This window comes from Nilaparvata lugens, unplaced genomic scaffold (genome assembly GCF_014356525.2).
Source record: "Nilaparvata lugens isolate BPH unplaced genomic scaffold, ASM1435652v1 scaffold5598, whole genome shotgun sequence".
NCBI lineage: Eukaryota > Metazoa > Arthropoda > Insecta > Hemiptera > Delphacidae > Nilaparvata > Nilaparvata lugens.
This window is the reverse complement of record NW_024091405.1, coordinates 1,525-20,247: the sequence shown is the minus strand read 5'-3', so window position 1 is coordinate 20,247 and position 18,723 is coordinate 1,525. Positions and strand designations below refer to the sequence as shown.

Sequence of the window (18,723 nt, the reverse complement as noted above, 5' to 3'; positions counted from 1 at the left end):
CGTGCCCATTATTTAAACCACAAGTCTCTTAAACAAGGTTGTAAGTTATGTCTATATTCCTTGCTTCTTATCTATAGGTGTCAGTGAAATAGACTTAATAAATATAATAAAATTATATACTAAAGTAATAATAATAATAATAAATACTCAAACATCACAAAAAGTGTAAATTGTAAAGTGTCACGATTGAAGCTTGTAGTTGAATTTGTTTGCGTGAAAATGTTGCGAAATCTACTTGTTTTCTTCATTGATGTCTTCAGATTCGGCCTTGAAGGCTGGACCCGGAGCTTCGTCGTCCTCCAGAACTATTTCTTCTGGATCAGGAGCGCGCGGAAGGAATTCGCTGTCCGGGTACATTTTCGTGAAGATTTCCTTCGCCTAAAATCAAAATAAAAGAGTATTATGGAGACTTGAAATAATTATTGAGGATGGCTTACATTAGCTGTAATAAATTGATGGATTGATGAAATTGCCGTTTTCAGGCTCATCGATTGTCAGCCGATATTTTTTCATCATGATAATTTAACTTTTCTAAATTCTAAATTCCTAGTTGATAAATATTTTGAACTCAAAATTGGACAAAAATTATGAAGTGTAAACAAAACCTATTTTTGGACAATTTCTATCTAAATTTGGGAAATATATTTTTATGTATCAATGTGTGAATAATAAATAATGTCTCAGAATATCGCTGCCTCCAATTGGCTGAGTATCAGCTGTTGGTGAGAATTAGCCAAACGAAAGACATTCTGGGTGACGTGACTAAATAGCCTAGTTTTCACTAGTAGAGGTAGTGGCCGAGTAACTGGCATACTAACTCTACCGAGCTAACTCTACTTTCTTGGTCGTTAACTGTTTTCACTACAATTGAGAATAATAGGTAAAGTGTGTTGTCTAGTGAACAGAACTAACCTTAAAATGTTAATATGAAACTCTACTAGCTCGAGACTGTTTTCATTAGCATACTAGTGGTAGAGTAGAGTGAGAAGCGGTGGTGGGGAAAGGCAAGTGGTAGAGTACTATCCCACAGTGCTACCACTACTATGCTGATGAAAACAGTCTCGAACTAGTAGAGTAGAGTTCCGTATTGACATTTTAAGGTTAGTTCTGTTCACTAGACAACACACTTTACCTCAAATTTTCATTGTACTGGAAACAGTTACTCAACATAGTGAGTAGAGTAGAGTAAGCTCGGTAGAGTTAGTTTGCCATTTACTCGACCACTAACTCTGTGCCGTGCGTAGCGAGCATGACAGTGCTCTCCAGTAGCGCTGCCACCACCAGGTTTTTAGGGTCCTGGGTCCTGCTACTTCTATAGGATGATATTATTAAATAAATACGCAAATTCACCAAAACAATCTCACTCTATTGAAAAAAATCCCATAACAAACATCTATACTCTCTCTCTTTCTCTCTCTCTTCTCTCTCTCTCTCTCTCTCTCTCTCTCTCCTCTCTCTCTCTCTCTCTCTCTCTCTAAACATAAACACTCCTCAATCACATTACTAAAAACTGCATCTCACTATCTCACGCACAACCTTCCTCTAGCACGCCTCGGAATGTACTCCCTCTAGTTTCGCCTCTACGCGGTCATCGCTCTCTCAGCTCACCGGCTCAAAAGTCCTATTTGGTGGCCTGAGTGATGACTCGCTATTCTATAGGTGCGTACAGATATACGCGCCTCCAACACGCTCCGCCCTCGCCGATCATGAACGTTACGGGAGATGTATGTTAGCTCTTCTCGCGTTCCACTCTTGCTCCCCGGTCGATCATCAATCGATCTGCTCGAGTGACGTTCGATTGCGGAGCAGAGCGAAAGTCTGTACGCACCTTAATAATTAATAATTTAAAATTAATAACCTATAAGAGCGGGGAGTTTGAATTTTTTACAACTCTACTAGTGAAAACTAGGCTTAAGTGTGAATAAAGTGTGGTGACGATAAAAATGTCATCCGACAATCGGTAAATGTGAAGAGAGGTGAAAATAGAACTGTCGTCCTACAATCGGTGACTGTGAAGAGTGGTGAAGATAAAAATATCGTCCAATAATCAGTAAGTGTAAAGTGTAATGTTGATAAAAATATTGACCGACAATCGGTAAGTGTAAAGTGTAATGATGATAAAAATATCGACTGACAATCGGTAAGTGTAAAGTGTATTGATGATAAAAATATCGACCGACAATCGGTAAGTGTAAAGTGTAATGATGATAAAAATATCGTCCGACAATCGGTAAGTGTAAAGTGTAATGATGATAAAAATATCGACTGACAATCGGTAAGTGTAAAGTGTAATGTTGATAAAAATATCGACCGACAATCGGTAAGTGTAAAGTGTAATGATGATAAAAATATTGTCCGACAATCGGTAAGTGTAAAGTGTAATGATGATAAAAATATCGACCGACAATCAGTAAGTGTAAAGTGTAATGATGATAAAAATATCATCCGACAATCGGTAAGTGTAAAGTGTAATGATGATAAAAATATCGACCGACAATCGGTAAGTGTAAAGTGTAATGATGATAAGAAATACCATCCGACAATCGGTAAGTGTAAAGTGTAATGATGATAAAAATATCGTCCGACAATCGGTAAGTGTAAAGTGTAATGATGATAAAAATATTGTCCGACAATCGGTAAGTGTAAAGTGTAATGATGATAAAAATATCGTCCGACAATCGGTAAGTGTAAAGTGTAATGATGATAAAAATATCGACCGACAATCGGTAAGTGTAAAGTGTAATGATGATAAAAATATCGTCCGACAATCGGTAAGTGTAAAGTGTAATGATGATAAAAATATCGACCGACAATCGGTAAGTGTAAAGTGTAATGATGATAAGAAATACCTCCGACAATCGGTAAGTGTAAAGTGTAATGATGATAAAAATATGTCCGACAATCGGTAAGTGTAAAGTGTAATGATGATAAAAATATCGACCGACAATCGGTAAGTGTAAAGTGTAATGATGATAAAAATATCGTCCGACAATCGGTAAGTGTAAAGTGTAATGATGATAAAAATATCGACCGACAATCGGTAAGTGTAAAGTGTAATGATGATAAGAAATACCATCCGAAAATCGGTAAGTGTAAAGTGTAATGATGATAAAAATATCGTCCGACAATCGGTAAGTGTAAAGTGTAATGATGATAAAAATATCGTCCGACAATTGGTCCATGTGAAATGCTGACCTGTTTGACGGCATACTCAAAGTCGAGGTCGAGGTCGGGCCCCGAGCAGCAGAGATGCACGTTGGCGGGCACATCAGCAGACAGCTGGCAGCTGTTGGTCTCCGGGCAGTTGAAGTAGAGCGACCACAACAGTTGTGGCTTGTGGCGGGCTGTGTCCTGTGAAGCGCCATCCGCCTCCTCGCTACCTTCACACGGTTCCTGACAACAGTCAACGAATAATCTATATAAATAAAAATCGAGCCTCAAATTTTGACATTCAATAACTTTTTCATGTGTGCACCGAATTTGATGATTTTTTTTAGTTGGGTTTGGGGTTTGTTATGTTCAGGACCAGGTTTATGGCCTATCAAATTTATAATCCGACTTCAGGACTCTTCCCTACGGTCCTTCAAAGTTTACATGTAATCCTTATGGGAGAAGATTTGTGAGCCGGCCACACACAGAAATAAAAATCAGCTGTTATAATCATTGCGTCATCCAACAGCCGTCGGTAGATAGTAGACAAAAGTGTGTGCTGTTCCATAACCGCCCATGTATTTTATTCTAAACGCCACAATGAAAGAGAGTTGTTCATATTGCATTCATTAATTACTGAAGAATAATTTAATTTTTTTAAATTTAGCTTAGCTTATATTCATCCCAAAATGGAAGATGGAAAGAATTTGGAATTCTGTGTGATTCAACGTATATCGCATATTTCCTGGACAATCAGCAACTATGAACGCATTAAATTCATATTTGAAACACTGATTTAACCTATCTACTTTTTTTAATTCAACACTTCACTGATAGATATTACTACCAATAGATTGAGAAGAATATGTTTTCAGAATAATAAATGTTGCATGACTAAGCAAGTCTGTATTTAGATGCAAATGAAAATATTAATTGTCAGATGAATTTAACGATTAACCAAATAAAGTAAAGTGTCACAATGAGATACATTGACTTTTTGGCGGTAAAAAGTTCGCCGGGCAAGCTAGTCGATAATAGAATCAACAGTTGAAAATTGTAATAATTGATTAAAAGAATTGGACATTGATGTTATCAATAGCACTAACACCTTCACACGTTTTCTGCATGACAGGTAAAAAATAATAAGTGAAATAAACAGTCAAAAATGACAATAATTGAGCTGGTTTCCCACATAATATAATGTATCAAAGTCCGCGACCGGTTCAGTGAGAATATAATTAACATGAGTCCTAATTGAACTATCCATACTTGCTCGGTCGAATACTGAGGTCGAAACGCGGTTACTGAGACAGATAGATGGAAATCCACCTTTAACGATCCAAAATTACAATATTGTAATATTTAATCTGGGGTTTCCTTTGTGCGTAAATGCCGTCGTCGACCACGACAGGGTGAGGATCTCACATTGGGTAGATTTCAATTTATCTATAAAAGATCATGTTCAGTTATGTTTTAATAAGGGAGGATAAGTTTATACTTTTAAATGGCAATATGTTGATATTATTCGAAACTTTTTGATTCTTAAATAATAAACTCAAATAATGAAAATTTATTTGTTCAACTGTTTTAGCACACTTGAAATTTGGACAATATGAATGTCAACAATGATTGTCGTCGTCGACTGCGGAAGTTTACGCACAAACGAAAATGCACCTTAAGAAGATACAGATTTGAATAAGTCTATGTCATCTCAGAAACCATATCTACATATTAGATCACAATCTAATGAATGGATGAATGAATGAATGGCGTGACTCACAGTCTTGGCAGTCTGCGTGGCCTGGGTGTCAGTGTCGATGCGGTCGACTGTGCCGTCGCAGTACTCCAAGTGGAACAGCTTCGAAACGGCCACCGCCAAATCCTCCTCAGCACTCTTCTGCTGTTTGCAAGTCATGTGCACCACAACTACACAAAACACAAACAAACTATATAAAACATACAATCATATTATACTCACAAACACAATGAAATAATATTTATTTATTTATACATTGATAGATACAATATAATTCTCAACTATGAATGATTGGGAGAGGAACAACAGGCTTAAAGTCCAAAACTGTTCCTTTCCCAAATTTAGATCGAAATTGTCCAAAAATAGGTTATGTTTACATTTCATGATAATAACAAAAATGCAATGAAATACACACATCAACGAACAAACACAATCAAATCATATCAAAAATACAATGAAATGATAACACATGATAACACAACCATACAAAATCTGGTGTGGCGCACTCACACAACTTTCATTGCCGTTATGAAAATTGATCACCTGACGCTAGTGTTCACGCGCATCTCAAGTCACCTATTCAAAGATCTGAGCCAGCTGGTGACAGGACAATAACGCTGGATACACACGAGATCTGTTATCTCTTCATAGTGAATGATTTAATAGAATCAACAGTTTGCAATTGAATAATCACATTTTCTCAAATTTCAAGCTTATTTTAAATTTTCGGTGAAAATGTTACTGGACATTAATTGAAGAGATTTTCATGCTCAATTTTTTCCACTCGAAAATTTTCGTTTAAATTATATCTGAGACCTGATAATTGGAAATCTAAAATCGAACTTTGCATAGATAAGGCGGAGCTCCTGAAATTTTTACAGATTTGGTACTTGTGGCAGTTGATATAGCTTATCAATGACTATTTAGCTTATCTTATTTAGCCTAGCTTATTTTAGGTATAATTTGATCAAAATCGTTAGAGCCATTTTCGAGAAAATCGCGAAAACCCCTGTTTTTGACAATATTTTCGCCATTTTAGCCGCCATCTTGAATTGCATTTGATTGAAATTGTTCGTGTCGGATCCTTGTATTGTAAGGACCTCAAGTTCCAAATTTTAAGTCATTCCGTTAATTGGGAAATGAGATATCGTGTACACAGACGCCCATACACTTATACACAGACGCACACACACTCATACACACACAACACACACACACACACACATACAGACCAATACCCTAAAACCACTTTTAAGGAATCAGGGGACCTTGAAACGCATAGAAATTGGGGAACCTTTTTTTGGAAAGCAATACTTTCCTTACCTATGGTAATAGGGCAAGGAAAGTAAAAATTATAAACATGGGAAAATGCAACATGGGAGACAAGCAACACAACTGATACATTTGACATAGTACATTTCGTAGTGACTGAGTTGCGGACGAAAACAAGGTTGTAGCAGCAGTGGGTCTAGTCAGATGATTTTAAATTGGTTCTTTGATACGATTTTTGGTTGGTTTAAAGCACTACCTCCGTAAATAAAGCCGTAGTGCATTCGTGTGACGTCAGCACAGGTAGGGCTCCTACATCAATAAAAATTCTTCGATTTCAGCTGATCTATATCAGCTAGAGTTTCTATTGGTCTAGGAGCCCTACCTGTGCTGACGTCACACGAATGCACTATGGCTTTGTTTACGGAGGTAGTGTTTAAAGCCGCGTCCACACTACGGAACGAGCAACGAACGAACAGTCCGTGAACGCTGCCACGAACCGCTTGTTCGGGGCTCGCGCCGATCAACCGATGTGCTTGTCTCCCGGACGAACACAAAGGGATTCGAATTCTTAGTGTGGACGGTGAAAAGATTTAAACGAAACCTGGTTTAATTTAGACACTAACAATTACTTCCTTTGCAAGTAAATGGATGGGTGAATCGAACATAATAAGAGACTACTCACAGAGGCCTTGAGGACAGGCATTAGTTGATGGGCCAACCTCGACCACAGTGATTGGCTCAGGAGATCCCTCGCATGGCGGAAACTGCAGGAGGGTCAGCGTCTCTTTCTCGGCTGGCAGAATCGATCTGAAAAAATCCAATCAATATAATTATTTTCTTAGTCTATATTATGTAGATTCATCTATAATTTTGCTGTATTGTAAGCTATTGTATATGAGTGTATAAGCCAGTATATATTGTAATCTATATAAATAAAGTACTCAATCAATCAATCAATCAATGAGGTCGAAAACAGAACAAACGTCCAATTTGCTAGCTGATACTACAGTATAACATCATACTTGAAACATGTGATTTGAATAACATTACTTCTTATCAAACCAAATTTGAAGAAAGCAGTTGCGTTGAGGTTAAACGGAAGTTAGTCTGTGGCTAAATCCTACGTTAAGTCGACTTACTATCATTCATAGTTGAGAATGATATGGTATTTATCAATGTATGAATAAATAAATACTATAGCTAATTGTAATACGAGTTTTAAAAGCCAAATTTTGCTTTCAAAACTCAAATTTTGTATCTTTAACATTTCTTGAAGAGTAAAAACAACATATCATTCTTTCAATGTAACCAGAGGAGTGTAGTTTACACAACGCAATTGTGAATCAACCAGTCTATCAATAGTATCTCAAGTCACAAGGACGGGAAGGGGCTTTTTGCAGGCGAGAATGATGTTTCTAGTCGAGGCGTTAGCCGAGACTAGAATTTCATTCGAGCACTGCGAAAGACATTCACGTCCAAGTAACTTACACTATTTTTTGTCATAATAATCTAGAAAAGAATAATAATTGAGAAACAGAAAACATTACCTGCTTGTGCTGACATTACTACTGTACATGCATTCTATAAACATAACCTATAGTTTACAATTTTCGATTCAGGAATTTTTTGATTGTAGTTGACAAAACTTCCACCTGGAGCGCTAAAAGGCGGTTTTGTACCAGTTTTGCTGTTCCTAGTTCGGAACTAGGAAACATAGGTACTCGACTGTAAAGAAAACATATGATCTTATTACAGTATAGTATGCTGTAATGAGAATCATATGTTTATTTGTTCTACAATCAGCTTTTTATCGACTTGATTTCATGGATGAAATAAACAGCTGAAATTGAATGGCTATGACTAGAAATTCTAAACAGAACCTATTGTTATTTATCCTACAAACATTTATTTCGAACAAAATCACCCTTAACAAACGAAGGGATTTGTGAAGGAAAATGTAGCAGCCACTCATTTATCATAAGATTGTAATACAGAAGGCTACCGTACTAGTTTTCGTTGATACACTATATGCCGGTTGCACAAAAGCCGGTTAAATTTTAACCGTGATTAATTCCACGAGAACCAATCAGAGAAGCCGTCTTATCAAAAAGGCCTTCTCTGATTGGTTCTCCTGGAATTAATCACGGTTAAAATTCAACCGGCTTTTGTGCAACCGGGCCTATTACAGTATCAATCTTCAGTGAAAGATAATAATACAATTTTCAGAAAATACCAAATTGATAAATTGTTTTGATAATGTCAAGTGGTTTTATTCAATATGAATACCTACTATCAATCAATCAATCAATAGTTTATTTATTTTCCTTCATACAATGCAAACATGAATGTCTATAGTTACATAAATACAATTGACAATTAACAAAATAAGTTAAAAGTAGAATAGTATTATTATTAAATACGGAAAGTCCCTGAAAAGGTTAAAAACCTGAGCGCAGGGGCCGAGAATGAAATCACATCTATTACAACATGGATAAAATGAAAAAGATTCATCATTCACCACAAATTCAATCAGAATCAACGTCTATAAACAAGTTTAAAAATATCATCTATCAACCAGTTGATCAAGAATTCCTATCAAATCATCTTTCAAGCACGCTGTACACAGGAACATTAATAGCTTTCACTAGCTATCGCGGGAACACGGAATTGGAAATGCCATGTACATTGGCACAATTCCGCGTTCCCTTGTCAGCTAGTGGACGCTACTAATGCCCCTTTGTGTGCAATGAGCTTTAAGGTTGATTCAGACATATGGGACTGTGCTGGTACTGTGCTGCGTTGCGTTTGCGATGGGACTGCGGTCGTGTTGGGTCGCTATCATTCACACATAGGGGACTGTGCTGCGTCCGTGCTGTTGCTGTTTTGCTCTGTAAAGCTGCGTACACATACTCGTGCTTCCAACCCGCACCGAGCACGCTCCTCCCTCGTACCGCCCACGTACCACCATCGCATAGCAATCGCTCCGCCTCCGCTTTCTACTCGCACCGATCATGAACGTTACGGAAGATGGTAGATCTTCTCGCGTTCCCCGGTCGAACCATTGTTGCTCGCCGGTCGATCATCAATCGCTCTGCTGGAGTGACGTTCGGTCTTGGAGCGGAACGAAAGTCTGTACGCACCTTATTACGTCATTCCACTGCAATCACTTCTTTACTTCAGTCACAGAGATGGATTCCGACGAAGAGGATGTCATTATAGCGGTTGATGCGTTATTGTATTACAAGAAGAAGAAGAAGAAGAAACAAAGAGGACAAAATATTGGGTGCACCAGCTGTGGAAGCAAGAGATGAAGACGGAGAATTCCACACAATATTTTCGCGTCTTAAAAGCGACCCAGTGAAATTTTCCAAGTATTTTCGTATGAGTTTCGAGAACCTTTTGAAAATACTTGAGAATGATTTAACAAAACAGCACTCGAGGTGGAGGCGGCCAGTTTCTCCAGAAGAAAGGTTGGCATTGATATTAAAATTAAAATACCTGGGTTCAGGCAATTCACAACTGTCTATCAGCTTCAGCTGATTGCCCCTTCGACAGTGAACTCTATTATTTTTCCAACATTGGAAGGTATATTAAAGTGTATGGTTGATAAAGAAATGCCAGAATCAACAGAGGAAATGCGGGGAAAAATAGCTGAAAAGTTTGGTTCAATATGGCAGTTCCCCAATTGTATAAGTGCAATTGATGGGAAGGATATAGAAATTCAAGCTCCAAAAATAGTGGGTCACTGTCACTCTACTACAACTATGAAAAGACATTTTCGGTTGTATAATTAGCGTAATTTATAGTTTCGTTGACGCAAACTATAATTCGTGATAATTGATGTTGGTGGTTATGGAAAATCTAGTGATGGTGGAATTCTATCAAAATAAATTCTCGGTAAACGTTTGGATGAAGATCGCCTAAATATTTCAGGTCCTAGACAATTACCAAATTCAGTGGAAGCCTATCCATACGTGATTGTTGGTGATGAAGCATTTCCGAGCATGCCCGAGGCTGTACGGAAACAGCCGAAGCCGCTTCGGCGACCCACAGGGCATGAGACCGTAGCCTTGAAGAGCTCTCTGAAAGAGCTCTCAAATGACACAGTCGCAACACCAACGCAGTACGGTATCAGCACAGTCCCCCATGTGTGAATGACTCTAGGCTGTAGCCATGCATTTCAAATGGAGAGACCGTTTTCGACTGGCCGCAGTCCCATCGCAAACGCAACGCAGCACAGTCCCACATGTCTGAATCAACCTTTACTGACCAGTTGATCAAGAATTCCAATTCAACCCATCTTTCACAAACTAGTCAATCAAGATTCCAATATGAACCACAATTTAACAACCATGTGATCAATTTCAACGTCATCTCTTACCAAATAGTGAATCAATTATTTAATTGAGGTGTTACGAATCAGTAGATCAATAACTCCAATCGAACTAATATTTTACCAGCGAGTTAACTATTCAACTATTCCGTTAACATCTATTATTCTTATTATTTGTTACGTGAAGCCATAAATCTGAGCAGAGCTCAAGTGGCATATAACATGTCATGTTTTCTAGGTGTATGCATTTGTATCAACTCTAAGTGTGAAGGCACCACAACATTCCTCCGTAGTATAGGGACACGCTTTTACAAGTAAACTAGTAATTGAAGATAAGCCTATGACTTCCACACAACCTTATTCTTTCAGGCAGACAATTGAAGAGCTTGAGTTCCGAATAATATAGACCTTTTCCCAAAAGTGTCCGTCTGTGAGTCGGGTACTGATATACAGCTGAACTCTTTGCTCTTGTGCTATAACCATGGCAAACTAGATTTCTATTCTATCGTTGACCAACCTGTCAATCAAGAAAATGCCCCTGGACAGCCCCTGGGTGGGCGCCGCCTTGAGAAACTGTTTGGGTGCACTGGTCAAGCCCATCACCAGATGCTGGGTGCTGAGCCGCTGCTGGCTGCTAACGATGCCAGTACACTTGCCGCCATCACTGGCCGCCACTATCACCCCGTGTGTGGCCCGCTTCAGGTAGTAGACTCCGCCGAACACGGCACACAGTCGGCAGAAGCACTGCGGCAATTCGCCACTGCCGTACATCGGCCACAGGAACGGTGTGTTGCCGTAACGGCCCAAACTACAGTCAACAAACAAACCATAGAAACAGTATTAAAAACAAATAGTATTAAGACACTACACAATTTACAAATAATCAGATCAACAATCTTAATTAAATCACAATTTATGGAATCATATAAATCATGAAGTGTGAACATAACCTATTTTTAGACAATTTCTATCTGAATTTGGGAAATGAAAAGTTTTGGGTTTTAAGTCTGTTGGTCCTTTCCCAATCATTCATAGTTGAGAATGAATATTGTATCTATCAATGTATGATTAAATAAATATACGAAGGTCATTTTTTAACAACCTTCGATTGGTCGTAAAAATGAGACGAATGTATATGGAAGAATCTTTTTTCAACTAAAAGTTACTTGCACTCATAATTATTCCCCAACATAACTGCCGTGAAGATTGAAGCATTTGTCATACAAGTTGACCAGCCTACCAGAACCCTCTTCATAAAATGCTGCTGACGGATCAGTTTAAGAAGGCTATGAGCTTTGACGTTGTTTTGGAGCTCATAGTTAGTTTCAAAGTTCTGTCCTCAAAGTCATGTAGTGAGTTTGGGGAAAAGGTGTATATAATATAGTGAGGTCCACGTTATAATGGCAGTGGAGAAAGATAGGGGATAAATGTTACCGATCCTCTGTCTTGTGAATGCCTTTTATAGACGGTAGCTATACAGGTTTATTGATGTAATATTAACTGTTCATTCTCGTTTAAAATAATCAATTATATTTATCAAGCAAGAAATATTATATTTTCAATAATTTCATAATGAATATTCATAATTAAGGTGAAATATTTTGTTAATAAATTATGAATTCTACATTGTTAAAAGCAGATCTGGCAACAGAGCAAAGCGAGAAAGAGATAACATTAGCTTTGTTGAATGATAGACAAGAATAGCAATACCATTGCTAATCGAACACTGCCATTATAACGTGGACCTCACTATAGAGGCCAAATCAGGTTTATATGGCGGCTGATCGAAATTATCCCTTTTGATTTGCTGGAGAAGCCGTTTGAATGTATCAGCACTGTGAGGCCGAGTTGTCATGGATCACAACGATTCCAGAAGTTATTTCAACTGAAGCCTTCAATTTTCCGACACCATTCACGCACAACATCATCTCTCATAACGTTTCCTACGTGAACGTGAATCATTCTTTCGTAGATTTATGCTGAACTAATGATTTTTGCTTGCAAAAACTAATAACGCTGCACAACTATAGTGAGGTCCACGTTATAATGACAGTGGATAGGAGAACAACATCGCCTATTATCTGCCTCAATTAACTATATCTCTACATTGTAATAACGGATTTGGTAGAAAAGGATAGCGCTATCAGCTTTGTCGAATAATGGAAAAGGATAGCAACACCAATGTTAATCAAACACTGCCATTATAACGTGGACTTCACTGTAGCACTTGGTGGGAGATTCAAGTGAGATAGCTGTGTTTGTGGGTCTATAACCACTTCCTCCGTAAACAAAGCCGTAGTGCATTCATGTGACGTCAGCACAGGTAGGGCTCCTAAACCATTCGTTGATTTCAGCTAACCTATATCAGCTAGTGTTTCTATTGGTGTAGGAGCCCTAACTGTGCTGACGTCACACGAATGCACTACGGCTTTGTTCACGGAGGTAGTGCTATAACTCCACAACAGTTGACGATCTGGCCGCACCAATCACAGGGCGTTAGATGGGAATTACAAGATGTTTCATATCTGTGAAAATAGCCCCTTAACCTTGTCTGTGTCTTATGATATGTGATCGGAGGTTGAAAAAATTACCTTCGTATGAGGAGGGTATTGTAAAATGATTGAGGGTATTATATAGTATTGTATTTAATGTATTTTTTCTTTAGGGCTACTTTTAATATAAATAAAAATATAAATCTCAGTACCCTTTTAAATAGCCTATTATTTTATCACAACATGTTTCGGACATTAATGCCATTTACAAGTCATTAATAAATAATGCCATTTATATTGTATCAATGATATTGTAAAAGTGTATTTATTGTAGAATTAAACTATTGGGCAATAAATTCAAATTCGTTTCAATTTTCTAAGAAATAATTTACTACAAACCTGTTGAGGAAGCGCTGCGTGCGCTCGACACCCTCCATGCAGGGAGTCTGCTCCGAGGACATGGCAATAGCGTACAACACGTAGTGGATCAGGTTGGGTGTCAACTTCTTCGACTTCAAGTACTCTACGAACGGTTTGTCTTGGAAGTCTGTAAATTGTAACAAAAACAAGGATCAGGTCTCTGAAACTATGATGATAATTGAATCTCAACAAAAATGTATTATTTATTAATTAATATTAGTGATGTGGATCGGGAATATTTCCAGTGGGAAGGAATTATGATTTGGCAATATTTCCGGGAATATTTCCGAGGCCAAGAATTTTGGGAATTTAAGGGAACTTAAGGGAATTTATAAATTTGATCTAAAAATGATTGAAATTGATCTAAAAATGATTGAAATGGATCAATCCCACTCATATTTTACATCAATATATCAATCAATCAATCAATCAATTCATTTATTTCACAAACAAACATAATACAGAATAAAAAAGAAAGATATAAAAAAATGTGAAATAAAAGTGGACACCCCTAGGCATAAGCCCGATTGGGGTGTACTACTCCTAATAAAACAACTAAAAATACTCAGAGGAGTAGGCCGCTCCGCTCTATAAATAAACTTGGCATAATAAATTATAACTTAAAAGAAAATAATTTTTTTTCTGCTACGGTAGCCCATCACATGAAAACAAGGATGAAGTAATTACATTATGAAAAATAAAAGGCATACAGAGATAAAACCAAAAAATAGAAATTTACAATGCAAAATGCATACTCTAAGAAAGGATTTATGTTAATGAGATTATTATTTAGGATTTAATAATAATAAATAATGGAATTTCTTATTTAAGAATATCATCTTACAATTTTCAGAAATGATTCACAGTCATTAACACTGAGCAGGTAGTTTTTCAAACATTTCAGAAATGAATGTGAAAGTTCCTGGCAATTTAGATATTGCGACACTAGATTGAACAATCTAGGACCATTAAAATAATATGAATGTTGGAATATCGTTAAATTCGAATGTGGAACCTGAACCATAAACCGTCTAAAGTTATATCTCACATCCCTAATGAGATTTTCATTCAAACTCCAAATAAAAAAAGCTTCAATACTTTATAAACATAAAGATTTCTTATTGGAAGTATCTTGAGATGAACAAATATCGGCCATGAATGATCAGTTCTAGGTGTTCTGGTTATAATACGAATGAAGGACTTTTGAAAAATGATGATGGGATAAAGTGTTGAGACATAAGTCCCACCCCATAATACGAGCCCATAACTCATCCTGGAACTAATGAGAGCATGATAAGCATTTATCATCACACCAGTGGGGCACAGCTCTCTCAACATGTAAAAACTCCTAATCCCTCTACAGAACTCTTTTTTTTAATTTAGCTACATGTTTCTTCCAAGATAGATTTGAGTCAATAACTAGACCAAGGTATTTAATATTGCTCACAGTCTCAATTGTCAGGCAGTTGCAGTTATCTATAGCAGCGCATGAGTAACGGTGATACGACAATGGTGTATTAAAGAATAGATCTCCTCTTAGGTTGAAAATCATATATTTAGTTTTTTCACTCATTACCATGTAATTCTTACTAAACCAGTAGTTTAAGACTCTCAAGTCGGCACTCATTTTCACATATAATGCATCGCAATCAATTCCTGAATATGTAAGTGCTGTATCATCTGCAAAAGCAGTCAATTTCCCATCTAGTTTAGCATTACATAGGTCATTGATATACACAAGAAATAGAATAGGCCCTAATACAGAACCCTGGGGCACTCCATATACAATGTTTTCAAAATTACTATAACATCCACCAATTCTTACACACTGCTTTCTGTTTGTGAGATAACTTTCAAACCATTTATAAGGTAAACCTCGTACTCCTGCTGCATACAACTTTTTCAATAATATTGAGTGGTCTACTGTATCAAATGCTTTAGTGATATCTACATACAGGGCTGAACATTTTTTACCTTCATTAATACTATTATAAATATCCTCAAGAAATGTAACCAGACCATCTTCGGTACTCAAGCCCTCTCTAAAACCAAATTGATTTGTAAGAAAACATAATTGAAACCTAAACTCAAATAAAAAATTGTTATAAAAGGAAATACATTTTATAAATTTACCGAAAAAAATAATATAGGGAATTATAAAACAAGTACATTAAAAATTTGAAAAGACTTACAGTTTTCTAGATCTTCCATTTTCGTGACCGTGATCACAGATAAACCCTGTTCTTTCCGAAGAAAAATTTTTCCACCTCTAACCCATAAATATCTATAGTTCTTTTCATTCTTCACTTTCCGAGCCGCACTGAACAAGGTACGCCGGGCTGGTGATAGGCACTCATTCAGGTAGACCGCTCCGCTGGCTTCGCCGTCAGACCGATGTCGTGCGTGTTGAAATACGCTTCACCCGTCGTTTCTGCAGCAGCTCTTCTGCATCCAGCCTCCTTACCATCCTGACTATAATGCCAGGATGCCTTCCGGAACCCACCTTGGAACGCAGGCGATGACAGGCGTCTATCATAGAATCATTCACGGGAAACCAAGCGATCGGCCAATATCTTTGACTATGGTGACAACATTTTCTCCTTTCTGCACTGGACGCCGTGAATTCGATGTATTGCGTCGCGAATACTGCTCAGCCTCGTCGACCCTCAACTGGAGATCAGCAATCGCTAGAAGTCCAGATTTTCACCTCGAAGCTCATTAATTTATTTATTTATTTATTTATTCCTTGAAAAAGCATTACAATAATTCACAATTTAGAAATATAACAACAAAATGAATCAATAGGAAATACAAATAAACATAAGGAACTACTTCCCAAAAGAGCAAGCTCGAGCTTGGGGAAGGAGCAGCCGTACTTTGACTACTTACTTATTATTAATTAACATTACAGTATATACATTAACAACTAAAATCAAATCCTTTCAATAAACAAGATAAATCAGTGATGCTATAATAGATCAATATATTTACATACAATATGTGTTAGAATGCAACAAAATTTGTAAATTATAATAAATTATAATAATGACCTGATATTGCCTAGCCCAGTGTATAACATGATATAAGATGTGGTACAAAATGAAATCTATTCAATTGGAATAATTACTATACTAATGTAATCCAGAATTCTCGGCACTATCCCAGCCATGAGAGCTAACCAGATACTTTTTCAAATGTAGTCCAAAGTTTTTTGGGCGAGTAAACCTCTCAAATTACTTGGAAGAATATAAAAAATAATGGAGATAAATATATGAAGCTACGCTGACCAGCAGTAGTCAATAATCTAGGAACAGTAACCAGACCTGACTCCTCCCGTCTTGTAATAGCACAATCCGTTCTATAATGAAATGAAAAAGTGATAGCTTCTTATAATATAATATGATGTGTTTCAGGTATATCTGTCTAATCGGTAGAACTGAAAATTCCAAAAAGCCAATCTTGTTGAATACATTCTATTCTTTTTCAGAATAATTTTTAATATTAAATTTTGTATTGTTTTTACTGGTTTTAGAACATTTGTATATGCACCACCCCAACCCACAATACCATATTGGAGCAATGACTGTGCCAGTGCATAATACACTATCTTCATGACTTTCATAGGCAAAACAGAACGTATTTCACAAATAAATAATAAGTTTTCTAGATCGTGTAGTAAGCTGCGACAAATGTACATCCCACTTTAAATGCTGATCAACCATTACTCCAAGATATCTGATACTGCTAACCTTCTCTATTTTATTACAATTAACTGAACACCCTAAATCTACATGACTAAGACAATTTGGAGAATGCAAAACAAGTGACATATTAACTGGCTGATTCTGTATATTCAAGGAAAAAGAGATGTATTTTGTTTTGGACAAATTCAGAGTCAGTTTTCTTCTATCAAGCCATTTTTTTACTTCTCCAGTCCCCTAGCAGCTGAGTCATATGTGCTAGCCCAGTTTTCTTCATGAAAAATTAAAACTGCATCGTCTGCAAATGACAATATTTTCCCATTGATTAAATTAAGGTTACAAAAGTCATTAATATAGATCAGGAAGAGGCAAGGTCCAATCACTGTTCCCTGCGGATTCCCATTTTAACAGATTTATATTCACTAACAGTGTTATTGACTCTAACACATTGTTGCCTATTCTTTAAATAACTGCAAAACCATCCCAGTGCCACATCCTCAAGACCAAGGCTACGGAGACAATCAAGTAGACGATCATGGCAAACTGTATCAAAGGCTTTTGCAAGATCAAGAAAAATAGCTATTTGTCTCCTACCTACATCCAAGTTTAAGATTGTTTCTTGAACAAAAGCAGCAATTGCTTCCTGTGTTCCCATCCCCTCTCTAAAACCAAATTGATTTTTTGACAGATATTATTCACTTCAAAAATTTATGTAGCTGTCTCTTACACATTTTCAATTATTTTAGCCAAATCGAAAGTAAACTTATAGGTCTATAGTTGGTAATTCCTTTTGTCTTGTGATTTGAATATGGTTTTACTACAGTTGTTTTTAAAAGAATCTGGAAAAATACCTTGTCAAAACTTACATTAATAATGTGAATAATTGTTTCGACTAACTTCGTGATTTCCTCCTTCTGGTCCTGTACTTTTTTTAGTTTCAGCTAGCTCTTCGTGACAGGAGTTTAACGAAGTGCCGAGACTAGTTTCCACACGCTTGATATCTTCCTTGAGCTCGTTGACTAGTTTAAAAATGTCATCATATGTGACAGTGGATTTGGATTCGAGCACCATACTCTTGCGTCGCAGCTGGGAGCACGGCGTGCATCGCCACACGTCGCCCTGATCCAACAAGTAGTTCACGTCGTCGGCGGATAGGTTGACGCACTTCCCATGAAAACTCTTATTGCAGTCACTACACAACACTTCACTTTTACGTTCTTAAGTGAATTAGACATACGTTGCAGATACGGCCATTATATTTGTGTGATAACTAAACTTGTAATTCAACACAAAATACGTAAGTCTATAGAATAATATTTCAAGCAGACCGTAACAGAACACTTTTTTATCGAACTCCGTACTATCTAAGATAACGAGAGCGGCAGCAGCAGGCGTCCGTACGGCTCTGAGTCTCAATCATAACTGATGAATCATATAATCATCATTCTATTTGATATTGATCAGCTCAGCCCCTTTACATTGGTATAATCAATAAATCATCATTCTTTGAGCCTGTTTTTGCTCACTCGCTCACTGTATTAAATACTCGATAGTCCAATCAATGAAAGATTATAGAGGGAAAATTTGGAACACAATTTT

The 18,723-nt window shown here is 37.0% G+C and overlaps 1 protein-coding gene across 1 annotated transcript; it reads right to left on the bottom strand.

Annotated features, from left to right (window-relative positions):
- Positions 1–120: 120 nt before the first annotated feature.
- LOC120356038 (rab proteins geranylgeranyltransferase component A 2-like) lies at positions 121–18,316 on the bottom strand (the record flags this gene model as incomplete). Its single annotated transcript, XM_039444821.1, has 7 exons — positions 121–378; positions 3,196–3,393; positions 4,931–5,076; positions 6,861–6,985; positions 11,029–11,319; positions 13,403–13,554; positions 18,022–18,316. Coding segments are annotated over 7 exons (1,354 nt in total), but the record flags the coding sequence as incomplete, so codon positions are not given.
- Positions 18,317–18,723: the final 407 nt, after the last annotated feature.